Here is a 21,370-nt window from a genome sequence, read left to right as displayed (position 1 = left end):
GCGGGCAATAAAATTAAACATTCATCACGTCGTTCGAATGCACGACGCTGCGTAATTCGAAAGTCAACAGAGACGGATTCGCAATATTCGCCAAACTGATTAATGTTACTTCGCTGAATATATCGCTGCTGATTGTTATCGTAAAAGCATTCTTTAGACTTTTTCATCAGAACAACACAACAACATAAAATTAATTATTTTGTAAATATTGAAATTTATTGAATTCATCATTGAGTTATTTTTATTTTTAGAGTTTGCATAACCATACTTGTAAATATATTTTTGTAATTCTTATTTTAATAATTATAAACAATTTTATTTATTATTTTTATATTTGCACACATTATGATTAAACATGCGTATGCTTTGCAAAAACTTCCTGTTGCACTTAAGTCGCATCGAATCCATTTTTTCATCACTTTCAAGAAATATGTGTTTATCTACAGCTCTATCGCGTTCAACATTTATTTTTTACTTGTAGCTAAAGAACGTCCTATTCTTTTTTTTTTTTTAATTGAGAGTAAAAAGGAAGCTGCGGCACGTGGCCATACAGCTATTCATTAACACAAGCTCGGAATACAATGTCTTCTTCAATATGTCACGTGTGTGTAATGTGTAAATGCGTTAGTGTATGTGTGTATGTATGACCACAGTGTGTGAGCTCAGGTCCGTGGGTTTGCTAAGCCCAAATGACAAGTGTGGATCAGCCATTCTTGCGGTAGAACGTCCTATTCCATTTAATTTTTGTGGTATCGCCATCTAAAGGCAGCGTGTTACAAACATTTGAATATCCAAATATTAACATTACCAACTGATTCAATCTTTAATAGTACATTATCAATCGTCGATGACTTCTGCCAGCAAGTGCAATACGACGCTGCAAGATGTCGACACTAATGAATGGCATCGCGTAGCATGCTAAAATATGATACAGACTTGCCAATCGATTATCATTTTCAATCGTAAGCTACTATTTATATATATATATTCGGCATAAACGCATGTGCAATTTATGAATATACAATATCTCGTCAAAGTTATGATTCGATGCTTCCTAAAAAAGGTTTCGTACTTCGCGCTACCGCGATAGTATGCGAATCGCCCACGAGATGACGGTGCTGTCGAACGGCCGGCTAGCGCTCGAAGCGCGTCCCGAGTGTCGTCGACTGCGCCGAGTACGTTCTCCAGCTTTCTCGTATGTCACGGTGCCGCGGGTGTGCGTGTATTCGTCGTCTCCTCGGCACTCGTCGTGCCGTTCGTCATTGCAACCTTCATCCGAGGTGAAAGAATTGAGACTCAGTGCCGAGCGTCGATCCCGGGGAATCCGCGTCCCGGATCGCGCACGGACGGATCGCGAGAGCGGCCTAACACGATCGGGAGAGTGAGAGAATCAGGGAAAAACGGTCAACGGCAACGTAGAGGTACGCTCTCCCCGTGCGCGCGGCGCTCCTGTGCTTATATGTGTGTGTCCGCGCGCGTGTGCAATTGTACATACGAAGAAGCGGGACAGGCGGTGGCGAATTGAGAAAGAGTAGAGGGAGAGAGAGAGAGAGAAGAGGAAAAAGTGGGAAGTGTGTCGCGCCCGCGGCGCATCGTCATCATCGGGCCGACGGGAAGGTATCCGGAAATCGCCTTCTGCGACTACTACGGCGAAAGATAGACAAGTAACAGAGACAGAAAGAGAGACTAGTCGCGGATGGGCGAGGTAATCCGATAGAAGAAGGGAGAGAGAAACAGAGAGAAAGAGAGAGGTGAAGACGAAAACGAAAGGTACAAAGAAGAGGAAGATAGTCGAGAAGGAAGAGAGGTGATCTATCAGTGAGTGCACGAGTTTCGCACCCACGAGAACGAGAGCGAGTAACAGCGAGCGAAAGAAAGAAAGAGAGACGAGGATTGCATCGCGAACGGAGGAATGTGAGAAGCGATCGAGCGGTGCTGTGTAAACAAGCGTCTCAAGTGAAACGGGGCGGCCCACCAGCGACGTTCGATGCCGCTGGTTTCGTCGTCGTCGTCGAACGGCATCCTCGACGGTTCGCGCGGACGACGCTTGGCGTCGTGAAGAGCTCGGGCGAGAAGAGTGTCACCGTGGGCATTGATCATCGTCGCCGTCGCCGGCACGGCCGACACGCGTATATGAATCCGCATAACAAATGACAGTGCACCGGGCCGTGGGCGGATTAGCGGGGTGCTGGCTCAACTCGTCATCTCCGTCGGTTTAGCGGACAAAGAGGTGAGTTAATCTCCTATGCGCCTAGTTTATTTTCTCCTATGATCCCTAGTGGACTCTTCTGTAAAAATGGCCTCGGACATTACTCGTCCGCCGTCTGCGATTGCTATATTGTTCCCGTGCGGTCGTCGCACCGAGCGATCTTGTTCGATAAGATAACTTTGACACAATTATATTAACGTCAATAATGTTCCGTCAATGACTTTTGCATGTAGGTCATCATCGTGGCTGTGCTCGAGAAGTTGCAACTGCGACGTCCCGCTTTGATCAAAATTCGAAAACAAAATCACGCAAATATCAATTTATTTGGAAATAAATGGATTCAGTTTTACGTTAATTTCAAAAGGCACAAAATGTCATGATTATGATATCTTGTATTTTGACGTAAACTTTAATTTAAATTCGTATGTCACAATTATTGGTGGAAAACAATCTTTTTAGTAACATTATGATATTACACAATACTTGCTTTTTTATCTTTCTATAACATTTAAATTCCTGACCAAAACTGCGAGTTTTATATGTATATCGATATACTTTTCTATAGATTTCATTTTTCTTCTCTTTCATTTTTCACTTTTTCAAAGTGTTAACACAGTTTATTCCATTCCAATTGAAAACCATAAGAAAGCAAAAAGAAGAAACCTATTATTGATCAAATGCCGCTCTATTATTCGTACGAAAACGGTACACTTATGTCACATTGTTATACTTGCGCTGATTTGTCAAAAGCGGCACCTTGTCAATACATTGAATATTTAGATTTTCACATTTTGATAAAAGAAACACTGCAAAGTAAACATGTGATATTTTTCCAACTAGAAGAGTTATCTTCTCGCAATAATATTTCGAGCGCAGCTCTAAAGGCTCCTCGTCGGCGCATATCATCAAATAACAATGTTATCGCTGATAATATATTTATCAAAATTATTTAGCACACATGAACTGTCAATAATAGCTACTATTGACGACGTTATCGTGCGATAATATCGATCGTGCAGGAACTTGTCCTTCCCGAGATATTTGGGTGGGTCCGTCGTCCGATAAATTCACGATATCTCGCTTGGTGGTCTGCGATCTCGCGTGAGTTCAGATGAATAAACACATGAACGCAATGTAACACGATCTGACGAGGAGCTCTCTCCATCCTTTTATCGAGAATTGTCTATACATCTTCCTCGGGGATCGTTCTATACTGTGTGTACATTACGGGAAGTTCACGAGGGAACAATAAGTTTCCGCGGACTAATCAATTACTGCTTTACAGAAACTTAATATTTCCGAAGTTATAAGTCTGCCAGGCTCTTTCCGATGTTGATCATTATTATTACTGCATTATTATTACTAATAGCAGGTAACTTAACTAAAGTATTCCAATTATGAGTTATTCCTGTTATAATACAGAGAAATAATATTTCACATTCCATATATAATAAAAACTCTGCAATAATAATTTTATACCGTGTCTAGTTTGTGAAATAATGATAATTTCTAGAAAATAAGTAAGATAGCAGAAAAATAATGAATTGTGAAAAATTTTAATTGAATATTTATTACTTAAAACAAATTATGCTTTTTATATTGATGTTTATTTAATATCGTGATAAAATATACCGAGAGCTATTACAATAATAATGATTAATAATGAATTATGATGTCCGTCAGAGTTATTAATAAATAAATCGTAATTTCTGCTAATGTATAATTAATTTTGAATGGTTTTAAAACTTAGTAAAGAGTAAAAAGGCTCTTTGCAAGCATTTTGCGCAAATCTTCCTGTAAAATATTATTTCAAAAATTATATTCCTTTACTCAGATAAACATCTGGCACAAACCAAAACCAAATAATATATATAAAGCATTAATAATATTTGAATAAAGCCACAGAAATGGCGTAATCCTAAATTTAACAACGATATTTTCGTGCGTTATGATGTTTACACATTGCAATATCGAATATAATGGTACACACGAAAATTGAATGTTTGATTAAATTAAAACTAAACTCGATTAAATTTGTAAATTCTCGCAACGTACACAGTAGTACACACAGTAGTCATCGATATTCATAGGTGGTTTTTGTAACTACTACGCATTAAACGACATTCAATATCGTGACAGTAAAAAGCGATGTGACGCCACGCGGAAACAAAAACTTTATCTGCTCCAAGTTTTTATGCGAGTTCGAAATGCGTGTGAAGAAATTAATACGACCTGTGATTGTCAATACATTAACAATCACACACGCATATTTCTGACCTCAAATAATTACGCCGCGCGATAATGATCGGCACAACGCGTCCTCGAAGTCTAAAGTTTGCGAATTTGTTCGCCATCATCGATTTGTCAATATATTATGCATAACGCGCGAAGATGAATAACTTTGTGCTTTCGCGGAATGTAATTTCTATTTTAATGATATCCAGGTTGAATTCTATCGGTTGAAATTGAGATAACTCTGATAAAACGATATAAATAATTCGAGATGATGTTATTTTTAATTTATTATTACTCGATATTTCTCATCTTTTCATTTATTACATCAATAGAAGTTTGTTTCAACAAAGTTATTAAAATTATGTAACATATTTATAAGCTTACACGAGGCTTTCATAAAGTTTCTGTGAAATGGATTTTCCAACGAGTATTGTGTATTACCTGTAATGGAAGGACGCTTTACTTCACTAACAAGTTAAAACGTCAAAGTGTCAGACCACGCCCAATCGGGTCGGAAATTTCAGAATAGATTGACATAAATAGTTAACGGTTATATAATTAATCGTATCATCAGTTAATAAAGTTTTCTGTCATCGGCCGCGATCAAAAATGCTTCTCGTCGCGAAACGGCGAAAATGTTAGCCAGACGGAAATATGTTCGGAAACAAGAAAAATCTGACCGTTCCCAGAAAAACTGTCCAGCATGCCTCTGTATCGATCCTGAGGCACTTGTAAAAATTCAGCGAAACCGCTCCTGATTGCTAATTTTATTCGGACCGCATGGCATTCCAAGTATTTATTTTACCTGGCTTTTCGAATTCATGGGTGCTAGCTTTTTTCGTCTCTGACGTATTTTTCCCCCGAAACAAATAATCTTCAACGAAATTTAAAATCGCAAACGGTGAGAAAGATTACACGTAAAAATATCTTGATATGAAAAATTTAGATTAAAATTTGTAGGCGAGCAAAGTATAGCCGAAATTACGCGCAAAATAAGATTTCGTTATTTATATGAATTTTCGCAAGTTTTGTCGCTTAAACTGAAGAAACTGTTGACATAACGATGCTTTTATTACAGAAAAATCGGCTTGAGAGATTCCGAAAGAATATGTTAGATTGAAAAAGCAGGAACTAGAAGTGGAACACTATATATATATATTGTGTCGCATTCTTGGAATACTCTGCCTCTATTCATGCGCTTTATCTATGTGTCTGAGCGTGTAGAGCTAGACTTTTGGCACTTTAAAAGCTGAAATGGAATATTCAATGGAACGAGATATTTGAGAACTATCATATTATATAAAGCAATTTATTTGCTGAAAGCAAATCGCATCAGCACGGCATCCGATGAAACATTATTTACAATTGCCGATGATAAAATATAATCTTGATTATCGTAAATGAATTTTTTCAACTGAAAAACGTTATTGATACAATTCATTGCATATTTCACACAACGATAGTTACGTATGAATATTTTTTAATTAAAATTCATACATATCGCGCCCAAATATTTTTTCTATTATACTCAATTCACGCGATCAAATTTTTTAATGGAAAATGTATTCAAACTTACAGTTATAAACATAAACAACTTTTTTAATTTATTTTTTTTTTAATTATTCAAAGTCTCCTGTCACTCGAATAGGAGACGGAGAATGCTTTAAACATGTTTTGATAAATTACTTTTGTCTGCATTGTGTTTCCGCTTACGCGTAAACTATTGTTGTTTACCTTCAGACGGCCCGACGGTGTTTGCGCACGAAACGACTGGCGCAACGACATTCGGAAGCGGAGATCAATCTGTTTGTCAAGTGCATTATCTCAAATTACACAGATCCGGTCACGTCAAAGTAATCCGCTCCGTGCCAACTCGCGTTGTAGGAAATGAAAACCGTGCGTGTTACATTTCGAGGTGAAGGAGCGATAAATAAAAACGAAAAAAACATGGGTCGCATAAAAAATATTAGCGTCTGGTCATGCCGTCAGCAAAAAAAAAGAAAAAAAATGAAAAAGCGAAGGAAAAGTTTGCGTAGGTAGAAAGCTAAAAACTTGCGCACTCCCGCCTCATGCATAGAGATTACGAAGTCTCCATCTCGCGATCGTAACATCCGTCATCTCATTCTTCCTACTTTTTCTCTATTCCCCGGCTGCGAAATCCACGTATGCAGATTAGATTTATTTGAAAATATGATTCTCATCAGATCCGCGCGATATTTCCATATTTCTCGCATATTTGCGATAGATGAAATTGCTCTGCTCCCGCGATAGTATCTGATACTAATATTATATGTCATTGAGCGAGTACGTCAATGCCAATGCGAATTAAGCTTGTGAAACTGTCACCGCGATGCTTATAAAAGAATACAATGTATTTCGTAAGGCTTCCATCAGACTTTAATCCTCTGTGTTTTTCCTTGACGAAAGTTTGATTGGACGGCGTCCGTGATTGGATTTTCCCTCGCGGCTTCTCATTTTCCACTAATCCATCTGATCTCTGGCATCCAGAATTCTTATTACTCTTTTCGATATTTCGATAAAGTGGAGCTATCTTTAGGAATCAATTTTATATTGTTCGCCACTGCCAAAATATAATCCAAATTTAAAATAATACAGTGATTTTTTAGCGCCAGAAAAAAATCACTCTTCCCTCATTTGATTGCTAATATAAATATTGTTCTTTTTACAAAGATTGGATTTAATTTTTTCCTAATGTTTTATAATTATTTGCAATAAATTTGTTCTCTCAGAGGTCTCTTTGGATCGAAATTTCAAGTGCTGTATTTCAGGTCAAAGTTTTGCTACAAATTTCATCTTTGTTCGTGACTGTTTGCGCATCACTCTATGCACACTCGGTACGGTAACGCGAACGCTCTAATCAGCCGTAATTATCATCCTAGGATGAACGTCGCCGTTGTTCCCACCGACGTCGGCGGTGGCAGGCGCGGATTAATCGCGCCCTCCAGATATCATCGCGTATTTCTTCCGCGCGCGCCGCCGTGGAATCTCGATAACGGTACGCGAAGCACTACCTGTTACGTGCCCATGCTACGTTTACGTTACGCATTATCATCACGGGGCTATATTATCGTCGCTTCGATCGTGGATCCGCGCGGGAAGCTATTACCGTTATAGACACTGTACTTTTGGTTGCGCAAGGAAAGCGATTTTACCGGAAAGGCGAACGCGTTGTTTTGCAATCCAAGAAAGTTTCCATTTCGAACGTGCTCATTATTCTTGAACCAATTTATAGATAATTTATTGTAGATGTGCGATAGAAAGCGTGTTGTACAATTTGCAATATGGTAAAACTCAACTATAATTTTAATAATAAAATTGACGAATTTAATGTCAATTTTTTTTAAGTAAAATTTTTAAAACTATGCCAGCAAATTATGCTCTTTATGTAGGATATAGCAAGACATTTTTGTGGCATGTATAATTTTGTAATAATTTTTTTAATGGAAAGCGTAAAGTTTTTTTTTTTTTCGCAAGAACTCGGATTTTTGTACTAGACGGTATAAGTGTGTTAATGTGTTATGTTGAAGAAAGCAGAACGTCGCGCTCGGCCTTCTTTCGCTTGTATTAAACAAATTAAAAATTATGACAGTATTATTGATATTTCTGACGTGTGATTCTGTAACAATAAAAAAATATTACCAAAGGAAGGGCTATAAGAATCACAGCGTGAATGTCAAAAAAATTTCTTTTTTATAAAAAGATACAAAGTAATGAAATGTTTCTGACTGTCTTCAGTTTGGCGTGATTGCAATCGGTAAAGTATCCACGTGGAGATGACATGCGACTGCCACTCGCTAACGTGATTGGGTTTCATACCGAGCGTTCGACCCTATTAATAATAAAAATTGATAAGGAAGATTATTAGCCGCAGAAGATTTCCAGTGGATTTTATCGCTCGTAATTAAAGCGACTACCGCCTTAATAGTTCGTCTCGCTAAACAACTTTAATACGTCAATCTTAGCTGCATATACATATAAAAATAAGAATGGATCGTGCGAAGGTGTCAGAGGCCGTTTTAAATGTCACGTTTTCCGATAGACAATAGATTACTTTCCACAAGATACGCCTCGCCGGACGGATTAATTGATTTATTGGACGAAAGAGGGGTGCACGTTACAGCAGATTAGTGGACATGTTTCACTTGCATATTTGCGAATAATGTGCCGGCACGAATATCGGACTCGATTCTCCTCCGGATTGGATAGACGTTGCGTTGGCGCGTTATCGGCCTTTCCGCGCTCTCCGTCAAAGCGTTCTGTCAGCTGTCTATCGATTATTATCAATTGCAACGGTACATTTGTTCCCGGCCGCTGTTTCGCAATTTTCGCGTCCGTGCGAACGCGAAAGCATTCCGAAGGCGCGACGCTCCGTTTCTGCCGTGTCCGGGAAAACGTTAGGAGAAGCGCGTAACAGGATCTAAATTTCAAATGCGAGTCCACGCCGCTACGCTTATTGGAACGGATTACGCTTTCTAAGTGCGAAGTTTCTGTTCGATGGCATTCATGGCTGCAGGCGCGCAGGTCTGCCGTGAGAAAGTTCGTGGGCAAAAATCGGAAGATTGCAGAAAATCCTCGGCGATTTTCCGCGAAATAATCAGCGCATTATTCGAGAAATCGTGGCCAAACGTCGGCATTAAGGGAGCGGTATCGTGTAACATTTTTTTTCTTTCACCGTCGACTTCAATGTAACTTTTTTTTTTCGCGTTTGAGCGAACGGTAACGGGATACTTTTTCGCTCTTGCAGAAGTCTCGTCTGGAAGTAACAATTCGCAACGTAGATTATTCGATGTCTTACTTAACACGTCGTTGCGGTGTAAACACGCGTCAGGTGATCGTGGTCCTTGTTCCAAGAGCAATAAAGTTATTACGTGTAACTGACGCTCGTGCATCTCATTATTACACGGACACGTGCGGTAAAAGCGGGTCAGATCGACATCGCAGAAGTAGCTGTGCGCACAGGTAGATCTTGATCAGCGAACGGGCGTCGTTATCGGTTAAATGTCAAGTTCAGTTCGTTGTGACATGATGGATCCGTATGGATAAAGGATGACTCGGACGACTTCCGCTCTCCTTGCGCATGGAACATTACTGCAGTATTAATTGTCGCGAATATCCGGAATCGATATATTACGATTCAAGCGGCGAGTTATTGCAGCTGTAAAGACCTTTGCGTAATATTGGCAAGAAAATTCCAAATCTTGAACGCTATTTGTGAGTAAAAATCTTTAATCAAAGTACAAATTAACTTATAAATAGAGGAAACTAACTTTCGCGTTTGCGGAAAATAAAAACCAATATGATTATTAGAAATTTAATTCATCTATTTTTATTGCATTAAATTACACACATTTTAAGATTACATTTCGGACTTTGCATTATTTTGTAGCGCAAGTTTTTTTTTTTTTTCAGTTTTGCGAAGTTATTTTTACGTAATTTTTGCGCCTCATTATGCGGTGCAGTTATCTTCTCAAGGCTGACGTAATTTTTCGAAGTACCAACTGCGAGCAACGTAATTTGACAGTTCCTTATGTAGATAACTCTAACATTATTTCCTTAGATCACATAACAGATACCTAATACTAAACGGATGTAAAATAGCGAAATTAGGGCACCGTATCACGTGCAGTCAAATAGTTAATCACACGCTTGTTATTATTAATCACGGTATGCATAACTCGCGATAGATCTCGCGAAACTTTCACGATGTCGCGATAATCACGTTACTTCCCCGCCGTAATAATATCAATTGCAATTACGTAACGGCGATTAATTTCCCATGCAGCGACGGGAAGAACGCGAATCGAGCGCGTCGATATGACGTCCGCGCCGTGATTTATTTTAATTGGATCCGCTTCCGAGGACGATCGATTGCGCGTTATCTCGTCGCGCGGCGCACATTCGTCGTTGCATGCGCACGCGAATTTTTCGATATCGGCACACACGAAACGCGCGCTTGATTCGCTTTGTCTTAATAGATCAATACGTCGGCAAAATAATTTATTATCTTAATGACGTAACGGCGCGAGAAGTGGTCGTCGATAATAATAACCTCGGTGAATAAATACTCGCGTCTTATTTATATCGCGACAATAGACGCGTTCGCGCAAAATAAAAGCCGTAAACGTCAGTGAGCGAATGTCAGTCTTGCGTCAGCCTTCGCTATAAAGTGCATGGCGCGCGAAGCGCGGAAAGTTTCAATCGGCGAAGCATTAACCGATCTGCTTTCGTCGTGATGCGCGACGAGAGGAGTTTGTCAGATGGTATTTTCCGAGAAAAAGTTTCGAGCGTTCCGCCGCCTTATTGGTTCCATCGCCGCGCTCGCTCGGGAAAGTTTATTTTTGCATTCCGCGTAATCCGTTAAGAGCATCCGGAGCGCACGCATAGCGGAGAAATGATTCGCGAGCTCTCGTCGACGAAGCGATGTAGCGCGGCGGCCGCGTTCCGCACGGCAGGCAGAGCGGAGGCCAGAAACCCTCCTTTGTGGGTCCCAAAGGGAAGCCGTGGGTGTATCGAGATTTTCGCGACCCGGTGTCACATTGTATTTTCGTGCGCCTTTATACACACGGGAGGACGGAACACGAGATGCCGTACCGCACCGCGTCGCGACGCGACGCGACGCAACGCGACGCGGTGCAGCGCGGCGACGCGTTTCGCAATTACGTCCCGCCAAAGACAATGCGTTCCCTCGGCGGCAACATTGGCTTCTATTCCCATCGCCATCCAGCTAAATTTGATCGCGCGGTTCTCATCCCGCGTTCGCATTAGCGCTATATACGTTTTTAGATGAGACAGGCAGGTGAATGCGGAAGGGTCTCGCATTTGTGGCGTTCCTAAGGTCACTGACTTTTTTGAAACTGCTGTCGCAAGCGACTTTATTGACTTCGGGCTTCGACTATTGTCGATGGACGACAAATTCTTGCGCTCCAATTACTCGAGTCTCTAGCTCGATATTCGCCGAGGAAAAATCCATTAAAAATTACGCACGATTTCATTTTGCATATTCGCAGTGCGAATCTAATTACTTCTTCGACTTGCGAGTAAGAGTTCGAATTAGATAATTATATTTAGCGTTAGAATGTGTGTCGTGTACTGTCTGTTAAATTTTCTACTAAATTCTTTTAGGCCTCTTTATATTTTTTTGTCCCGCTATTATTCTGTTGAGTACACTCTTTTGTTTATCGTTGCCGATCGCATGTCCACGGATTGGCGGAGCGATTAATTATTGCTCTTACTAGTGCTAAAAATAATAGTGACCTCTTTCTCGCGCGGGATGGACTGTGAGCCGTCGTGCTATGCGACTGTCGCAGTCATTTCGAAATCGATTAGAATTCAATGTTTGTAATTCATCGATTCAAAGCTATTATACGAATGCGAGCACGTATGTGGAGCAATTTATAAAGAAAGGATCGAGCGATTTAAGAACGTGTAGTGCTCATTAACTTTAATAAAGCAATTTGTATTTGTAAAACTCGACAGTTTTTAAAAATATATATAATTCTGTCTTACAGGAATCTTAAATTTGTAAAGATCTCAAATAAAAGAGAAGAAAACAGAATATTTTTCGTGGAGAAAGAAATAAAGATTTGTCTTGAAATAAGCACTCATCTTTGCTTTATTTTATTTCCATCAAATTTGTATGAATATTTTAATCAATTTTAATGGATAAGTAATGAATAATGCATATTTCTCTATCTGTGTATTTGCACTGAATAACTTGCAATGTATATTACAGCGGCACGAGATGAATCGAAGAGTGGGATACAGCAACTACGATGGGAAGATCGCCGGGCTATACGACCTGGAGGAGACTCTCGGCCGCGGCCACTTCGCCGTGGTGAAACTGGCACGACATGTTTTCACTGGCGAGAAGGTCGCCGTGAAGGTCATCGACAAGAGCAAGCTCGACGAAATCTCGAGATCGCATCTCTTCCAGGAGGTGAGAAAAATGCAATCGTCGTTCTCTTACGGAAGGCCAATCTTTTGGCGTCGCGAAATGTACTTGAAGCTCTTTCACGGTGTCTCCGATTTTCTCTCTTTCGAAAATAACAAATAAAGAAAATTATTTTCTATTGGAAATGACCTAAATAAGTGTTGGAAAACTTTCGAATATAAAATATTTGTAGAAAGCAGTTTTGTAGAAAGTTTAAATCTAAATTGCTTTTCTTCGACTATTCCGCCTCTTTTTTTGTTGTGTTTTTTTCTCTAGCTAAAGCTATTTTTCTGATTTTTTTACGAAAAAACTAATTTATTTCCCATTTGAAGATCTGTCCAAATGCGACAGATAGAAGTCTAACGACATTCTGATCGCTGTTTGTTCCCAGTTTGTACTATTATCACTGCAATCGTGTGTCGTGCCGGACTTACTCTCCGCTTCGAGTCTGTTTGATGTTCTAATGGGAATGGCAGAGCCACGGATGACATTCTGATTCGCGTAATGTCATTTTAATGGCCAGTTCGATGGTAGTCGCGTAGATCGAATCGCGTAGTTAAATCGCGCATAGGAACTTCGTAGCGGATCTCGTTAAGGTCAATGAGATAATGATGCAAATGTACGCGCGTATCAGAAACGTTAACCTCTGGATTCGCTCGGACGCGAAACGAATTTTCGCGTCCATCCGTGATCGCCCGGATCGCTGTGTTTGCAGGTGCGGTGCATGAAGCTAGTGCAGCATCCCAATGTGGTGCGGCTGTACGAGGTGATAGACACGCAGACCAAGCTATACCTAATTCTAGAGCTCGGCGATGGCGGGGATCTCTATGATTACATCATGCGCCACGACAGCGGCCTCAGCGAAGAGGTATTGTTGCATGGCTATTGTCTTGTTTTATTGTGCATCGACTGGCAATTACTGCGCAAACAAAGGATACAAGTTTAATTCCGATATAAAGTTAGCGTATTTGCCGTCTGACTAGGCTTTATTGTTGAATTCTTCATTATTATATACAAGTTGTCGGTAAATTTTTTATGATTATAAATTATAAAGAATTATTGTATTTATAGTTTTCAGAAAAATTTATGTTGAGCTGGAAAAATTGATATAAGTAAATATTGATAGTTTTAATTTGCTTATACATATTATTTTTCTATTAAGTGTATGTTAAGTAAAATTAAAAAAATTATTATTCAAGCGTCTGTACGCGTCATAATTAAAAAATTTTATTTGCCAGGTGGCTAGGACTTACTTTCGACAGATAGTTCGGGCCATATCCTACTGTCATCGTTTACATGTGGTGCACAGGGATTTAAAACCCGAAAACGTCGTGTTCTTTGAAAAACTTGGTACGGTAAAACTCACAGATTTCGGATTTAGCAATAGATTTTGCCCTGGCCAAAAACTTGAAACCTCGTGCGGCTCGTTAGCGTATTCCGCACCGGAGATACTTCTGGGCGATAGTTACGATGCTCCTGCAGTAGGTAAGCTCATTAATTAATGCAATTAAGATTAAAGTAAAGATGACCTAAGCTATTAAGACTTGCTCTGTTACCAATTTAACGATCTCTAAGTAATCTTGGAGTGCTCGTTTTGGAATTTTTATAAATGAATTATGTTAAAAAATAATATATCGAATATAACGAAGTGAAATTATTTATACACACAGTTGACAATTACATTGATCATCGCTTCAATTTGTTGCAGATGTTTGGTCGTTAGGTGTAATACTGTACATGCTAGTATGCGGTCAAGCGCCGTTCCAAGAGGCGAACGACAGCGAAACGCTGACGATGATCATGGACTGCAAGTACTCGATCCCGTCGCACGTATCCGACGGCTGCAAACGACTGATCGCGAGGATGCTGGTGCGCGAACCCGAGGGCAGGGCTCATCTCGAGGAGATCGCGGCGGATCCGTGGCTGGCGATCGGCTCCGACACGGATATCATAGAGACGCTGCCGCTCGTATCGCGCCAGCAGGTCTCCGACGATCATCACAATCACATAATCACTAAAATGGTTAACGGTAACATCGCCACCAAGGAAGAGATATTGGAGTGAGTAGACATTAAGAAGAGATTACCGTTTTGATCGTGCCTTTTTGCGTGTTAGTATATTTTAAGCGTGCGTCTTCAGCGCGGTTAAGCCAATCGTAATTCTTATTCGTCGGGTCTCGTTGCAGCGCGCTCGACAAGAACGAATACAATCACATCACCGCGACGTACTTCTTGCTGGCGGAGAGGAAGCTGCGCGCTCATCGACAAGAACAGATGCAGAAAACACGACCGGAGGTTCTGGACGTTTCTTCAAGGTATGCTTTATAATATATCGAATCGTCGATTATCTGCGATAATTGTTGCTCAACCGAGTGATTCACTCGTAAAATATGCAAATTTTAAATATTTATGCTGCGCGTCGGTTTGAATGAAATTACTGTATCGTTGACTTTGCGCAGCCGGCAAGACGATCTAACGACAAACCTGCACACGGATCAGAACTCCCTGAGCACCGTGAACCAGTCGTTACTGAGCGTGCCACGGACACCTGGTGACGTACCGCAGGTACGTATCGCATGCCCATCGTCTAAAACAACGTCGACTAATGTGACTGAACGTAACATTAAGACTGGCACATAAAATATCGCCTGGCGGATAGCGTTCCTCGGGCGGGAGAGACAAAGATGACTATTCTCGTTGCAGAACGTGCGTACGCGCAAATGCAGTATCGTCCAAGAAGAGGAAGACGAGGACGACGTGTCCTCGTGCTCTGGCCGGGACGAACGCGGCAGTAATTCGGCGCTAAATTCCTTTAACCGTCGCGGTTCCCGTTCCGAGGGCAAGCTCTCGCACATCCTGCAGGAGCGGCTGTCGCAGCTTCCGGAGAAGCACACTGGCGCAAAACCCACGCAGGTCCAGCGGCATCCGCATCAGAAGGAGGATACCGTCACCAACGCCGATAGGGGAGAAAGACTGAAGCAGAATTCGAGAAACGAGAAGGACAACAAGACGTCGTCGACGATGCATCCGAAGATGGCTGTCAAGGTTCAAATGGGCAACGTTCTCTTGGAGAAGCTGCCGTCGCCGCGGATCACCTTGATGTGCGAGGAAAACCTGAAGAATCGATTAGGCAATACGAACGCGCCGTCGGCGGGATGGGCCAGAAAGGCGACGAACACGGAAAGCAGACCCAAGTCGGTGACGGACTGTCTGAAATCGGCTGGACCGTTGCCGGCGAACAAGTGGCGGATGGTCGGTCAGCATCATCGGTACAGCGTGCCGACTACGGAGCCCGCGTCGACGATTCTCTCGAAACCGTCCGAAGCTCCCGCGACGACAACGGCGACTTCCATCACCACAATTCTGCACGAATCATCGACCGTATCGATACCTCTTCATCCGATCACCGACAATCAGGTGACGTTAACGCCCAAGTATAAGACGATGCCGTCGCCCTGCAGCGGTCCCAACCCGCCCACGCCGCAAATCACGCTCAATGAAATTCTGGAGGACGGAGACGGTGTACAAGGATCGGTGAATTCCACGGAATGCGGCGGCTCGACGACCAAGTGCCGCGTCGTCAGGCGAACGGCGTACGAGCAGCGGAGGAGCAAGTTCCACAAAACACGCACAACTTCATGTTCGAGTTCCGACGCGAGCGACGACGACAGCGAGAGCAGAAAGAAAAGGGCGCACAAACTCGGCGCGTCGACGGGCAAGTCGTTGCCGCCGAGACGCGACAGTCACGACGACTCGAGCGACTCGCAGGATCCGGGCGGAAACAGCGGCGGCCGCGGCGGCGTCGGCGGCGGGGGCGGCGTGAGCAATGGCGAGCACACGACGACGGATACGACGACGACCGAGAACAATCGAAATGATAACAGTAGCGGCACTAATACCACAAATACGAACACAACGACAACCGGAGGGGGCAGGCATCGGTGCACCGAGAACCAAGTCATGTTCGGTAGGCGACATCGCGCCGGCAGAAGAAGAGCCGGCGAGACGCGATTGCGAGAGAGCCAATCGTTGAATCGCATTACCGAGGTGCAAGAAGCCGAGGCGCCTTTGTCCTGTCACAATCATTGTCACGTATCGCGCAACTCAAACGGCGTTCCCAGCGCGCAAAACACCTCTCCGTCGTCATCGGTGTCTCAAAGTAGCACGGCGTCGCAGCACAGCGGCACCACTGCTCAACCTGCGTCTCAAGGAACAACCACGACGGTGCAGAAGGCCAAAGGACTCGGAGCGAGGCTCCTGCAAAGCTGGTCTCGCACCGGCGGCAAGTCGATAACGCAATCGAACAAGCAATCGTCCCGCAGTCCCGATGGAAAGGGTAACAGCTACAAACGACAATCGGACGATTGTCATCAAACGGTCGGCGGCGCCAGTGACGAGCGTCATCACAAGTGCGCGAGCCAACCGGTGTGCAATGATAAGGAGAATCGCGGCAACGGTATGCACCGAAACGAGTGCAAGAGCAGGAAGATACGGTTGTTGAGTCGCTACTTCGCCGTGCACAAGAAACTCTGCGTGCCGCTGCCGGGCATCTTCGGCAAGGGGCGTCTTTACAAGGCACGCTCGTGCGGCAGCATCACTCGCGACCGCGTCAGCCCACCCTCGCCCAAGTCGATGCTGCTGTGCCCCGCAGCGGCGACCGAAGATAAATGGCGGGAGCGTCGGCAATGGTGCGACGCCGCGACGAAGCAGCATCGCGGCAGCGACGGCGACATCAATCAGAATCTAGGCCTCGCGCATCTCGTCCAAGAGAGCATCGTCGGCAAGGGATGCGCCGGAATGCCCGCCATGTGCCACATTCATCTCGGGGACGCTTCCAAGTGTTGCAGCCTTTGTTGATGAATCGCCCCGGCTCGAAAGAGACAGAAAAATCGAGCATGCACCGATGCGCAAGATGAGGAGCACGTACGAGAGTGCATTTAGGTAAGCAAGATTCGTTTTTAGTGCCAGTGACGTGGTTCTCAATGAGACATATGCGAGATTTATTCTTTTTTTTCTTTGCCACGACAATCTTTTCGATCATTTCCAGCGAAGTTATTTTTTATCGATACAGAAATATTCTTCGCAACATCTTATTCTGGGTTTCTAGGAAAATCCTTTTCTGCGAATCGACATAAACGCTGCGTCTCTGGCACACACGAGACATTAACGAGGACGGTAGTTAACGATCACTATATTTTCAAATGCGAAATCAATAAGATCTGTTTAAGAATAATATCGCAGCCAATTTATAGTATAATCTATGCTCATAATAATATTAATATTCCAAAAAATGTTCCTCGTTGGTGGTCGAAATTTAAGGTGGTTCTTTAGTAAAGTGTCGAAAATTTGGGGTGCCTCACCAGGGCCCACTCAAAATCACAAATATCTGCATAATTGAGATAAAATATTAAAATTTCGTGTATATCTTAATATGAAATAATATGAAACAAACGATATTTAGTATGCAAAAGTGTTGAAATAAAAAGAAGTTGATTCGATATTTTTTTTCTCGATGTTTTGCCATTTCAACATTAAATATCTTTCCAGAATGGCCGTTGACCTATTAATTTTTTGTGACCATTACGATCATAATTTTTAAAACTATTATAATCTCGTTGTTTAGAGAAGTCTATGGTAACGTTTGCGTGCAGTTAGTCAAAGAAGCGTCTCCGACCCTTACCTGTCACTGAGTTATAGATTAAAAGTTACATTTTCAACATCTTTTTTCTCTCTCATTTCATCGTTAACCCTAGAATTTTGCACACGTCAAGTTCGGTGCTTGAACTTCATTATATAAAGAAATTAGACATTTCCATGGTAACTCGATTTACTAAAGAACCACCTTAAATTAAGGATACGCGTTGATATTCGCCCATGCGACGATCGTTAGTCACGACATTGAGAATTACGTGGCTCTGGTCTGCTGTCAGTGTGTTTGACTGATCACATCATATCCCCGTTGGCCAAGTATAGAGCACAGGGATCAAGACAAGAATAAGAGAAAGAATGAGCGCGCCGATTCACCGGTCGCTCCGAGAGAGCTGTATCTAGTCCATGTGAACAAACCTGTATTAAATATTGCAGAGTTTATGATAATTATTATTATATTATTAATTATATTATTATATTAATATTATATTATTATTATTACATCACTACTACTCTCTTACTATTATTACCATTATCGCTGCTATTACTATCATGATCACTATTATTGTGAGAAAAATCATTGTCGTCTTCACGATGATCATCACGCCTATCGACATTATCAATCATTATCATTATCGCCATCTTTGTCTCCTAAATACCTATAATGCAAAAACTAATACAGTGTAATGCAGTACATAATGCGTCGTAAACGGGAATGCAATTCGCGTCGCAATACAGACGCAAGTTGCGATCGATTGTTACAGAGTCGCGCAATGCGAGAAATGTCTTCCTCATCCTACTTTTTCGTTTCGATTTCGCCCTCTTTCTTCAACACAATCCCCCTCCCCCCCTTGTCCTTCTTCTCTCTTAGATGACATTGCCTTTTACAATGCTTCCTAACTCGTTAACTTATTAAGACGAAATAGATAGTTTCCGAATGGCGATTGACTAGACGTGTATAGTCAATCCGATCGATTCGCGTTAATGTACGAATACACTAACGCGAATTGACCGGACAGTAATGCGAGTGTCCTGCAACGGCAGCCCGAGTTGCGTTCGACGGAATGGAACTCGCACCACGGTGTTTGTGTATGCGGGAGTAGAAGTGTACTTCTTGAACACGCAGTGTGCGATGTAAAGCCCACCGAGTGCATAAATACTGTGCGTAGATGTTAAAAGCTTAAGAGTAAGCGGCGATATAAGAAAGAAGAGGAGAGAGAAAGAGAGAGCAATCGTCATTTATCGACCCGTTCTTTGTAGATCTAAATAATCAGCAGCGGACAGTGTTGTGTGTTGTAGGTGCAGGATCCGCCGGGCGTGCTTGCCGGCTAAGCGCGTCCCGACGCTCCGTCTCGATCATTCATCCTCTCAAGTGTTCGCGCCGCGTATTAAACGGTCGTATTTAGACGGATATCGTCGCATCAGTCATCGTCATCGTCTCCTCATCATCGTCATCATCGCGAAGTGCTGTCCGCTATTTAAAGCACGTTACGATCATTAATGTTAGTGTTTGTTGTTGAGCGCAGCGAATTCATCCCCGATTTCATCCCTTCTCTGTCGCAAAAGGTGTTCTTTCTTTTCGCCCCATTCAATCCATTCCGATTCATCCTTTTATTCTACTTTGCGACATGAATTTGTGAATCTCGACGATCGAGTGCTGGATGCTCGGCGAATACCGAGATAGCTTTTCACGAATCCTCCGCGCGTTTCCCGAAATCTTTCATTTTGTATGTGTACATCACGTTTGATGTTTATTCGAATAAGACGAAAGCGTAAGATATACGTGTACATGTTGTGCGATGATGTTAACGTAAGACAACTATCACAATTCACAACGCAGCGAGACGGTCTCTTAATGATTGCCGACGGTCGTCGAATTTCCCTTGCTCGCCCCCTTCTTTTTTTTTTTTCTCTTCTAAGTTCGCAACTATCTGTAAAGCGCGTCGATTTGTTACTTCTTTGATAAAGACTGAGAATTCCGCAATGACTTCGATGATATCTTGGCTACCTAGCTACCTTACACGTCGCACGATGACGATGACATAACGAGACCAAAAACAAAGAAAAAAAAAAAGAATAATAATTCGTAAGATTAACAGACCTAAGTTTGCGCTAGCCACGAAGTGCAATACAAAGTCGTACAAAGCCAAGTACCTTGTGTCGGTGTAGTCGTTGATTTTTAAGGATTCGACTCGATTTTATCTTTTTCACCCTATATGTAGCGTATCGCAACGCGGGATCTACCTTTCAAGCTCGGAGCTAACACAATCGCGGTGTACATGGGCATTAACGTTACTTCGGTGTACGAGAATAAATGTATCGGGATAGGACTTTTTTCGGGAGGATATAGGAGTATTTCTCTGCTGCGAACAATCGGACGGAAGATTGTTGTTTATTGTAATCGACAGAGAGAGAGAGAGAGAATTATCTAGCTCAAGCTCCGGCAGAACTTCCTTCGCGGGAGCATCCGTAGATCACGCGCGGCTTGTGTCGGTCTTATATTTATGTACTGTAAAGCGAAAAAGCGTCTCTCGCGAAAACTCGGACGAATGTATATTCTGGAGCTGCAAATAGAGAGCGAAGTGTCTCTTCCATGTGTACATATCTTCGGCATTTTCCTACGTCTCTGGGAAAATCTCACTTAAACCCTAGGCGAGCTAATTAACGATAAATAAGAGAGAAAAAGAATAAGAATATTTTCGTGCTGATGGAGCGCTGAACCCGCTTCGCGGATTTTCCTAAGATATGCGGTATACGTGCGAGACTAAGAGTTAACGTACCACATCGAACGCATGTAATTTCGTTGCGAACCCGTCGGCTTCGTTGCTGTTGCGCTGTTCGTTAGTTGACCCCGTTCCCGTCCCCCTCGCCGTCGCCGCTCCCTTTATTTTAGCAAATAAAAGCCAATGTTTCGAACGCATTGCACCACGAGTGCGGGTGAGAATTTTCTAAACGGTCTACTCTTTTCACACACTCGTCCTAATGTTTGTCCGGCCTGAACAGACCAAAGTCCCCCCCCCCCCCTCCCGCTCCGCCACCCCGTTGTCCCAGTAGCGTCCGATTTGTCATCCCGATTTACTGCCAGCTGAGTGTTAATGACACACCACTTTGCTAAAACCGGCATAAGATGAGATCTGTAAACCGCTAAGCATGAATCGTTCATGCACTGTGTGCTCGAACGAAATAAACTAAAGTGATAAAGTTAACGCCTGCGCCATATGAGAATGTCCCTCCTGTCTCATTTCCCTTTCAATGTTATTTTTTTAACGTTGCATTCTTTACAGGAATAAAAGAACAGAGGGGAAAGTAAGTAATTAATTTTGTAAG

General features: G+C 42.5%; 1 protein-coding gene and 1 long non-coding RNA gene across 3 annotated transcripts; one reads left to right on the top strand and one right to left on the bottom strand.

Moving 5' to 3' along the window:
- The first annotated feature begins 468 nt into the window (after positions 1-468).
- Snrk (SNF related kinase) lies at positions 469-21,249 on the top strand. The gene is made up of 8 exons (XM_012374086.2): positions 469-2,230; positions 12,198-12,401; positions 13,111-13,263; positions 13,634-13,880; positions 14,104-14,455; positions 14,581-14,709; positions 14,854-14,959; positions 15,098-21,249. Exons 2-8 carry the CDS (start codon positions 12,207-12,209, stop codon positions 17,249-17,251), a joined length of 3,336 nt encoding a protein of 1,111 aa, XP_012229509.2. The 5' UTR covers positions 469-2,230; positions 12,198-12,206; the 3' UTR covers positions 17,252-21,249.
- On the bottom strand, positions 12,366-14,213 carry LOC136998545 (uncharacterized). 2 transcript variants are annotated; one of them, XR_010889125.1, is made up of 4 exons: positions 14,077-14,213; positions 13,649-13,871; positions 13,189-13,314; positions 12,366-12,498 (listed from the first exon to the last, which is right to left on the bottom strand). It is a non-coding gene; the product is annotated as an uncharacterized lncRNA (long non-coding RNA). The 2 variants fall into 2 exon arrangements; XR_010889126.1 differs by lacking the exons at positions 12,366-12,498; positions 13,189-13,314 and adding an exon at positions 13,350-13,489.
- Positions 21,250-21,370: the final 121 nt, after the last annotated feature.

This window comes from Linepithema humile, chromosome 3, assembly GCF_040581485.1.
Source record: "Linepithema humile isolate Giens D197 chromosome 3, Lhum_UNIL_v1.0, whole genome shotgun sequence".
In the NCBI taxonomy this organism is placed as follows: Eukaryota; Metazoa; Arthropoda; class Insecta; order Hymenoptera; family Formicidae; genus Linepithema; species Linepithema humile.
This window is presented reverse-complemented; position numbering and strand designations above follow the sequence as displayed.

Bases quoted from the DNA above. Each gene is read 5' to 3' on its own strand.
- Snrk (XM_012374086.2), top strand. From the start codon at position 12,207: ATGAATCGAAGAGTGGGATACAGCAACTACGATGGGAAGATCGCCGGG. The intron at 14,710-14,853 runs GTATGCTTTATA...GACTTTGCGCAG, and splicing joins GTTCTGGACGTTTCTTCAAG to CCGGCAAGACGATCTAACGA. The intron at 14,960-15,097 runs GTACGTATCGCA...TTCTCGTTGCAG, and splicing joins CACCTGGTGACGTACCGCAG to AACGTGCGTACGCGCAAATG.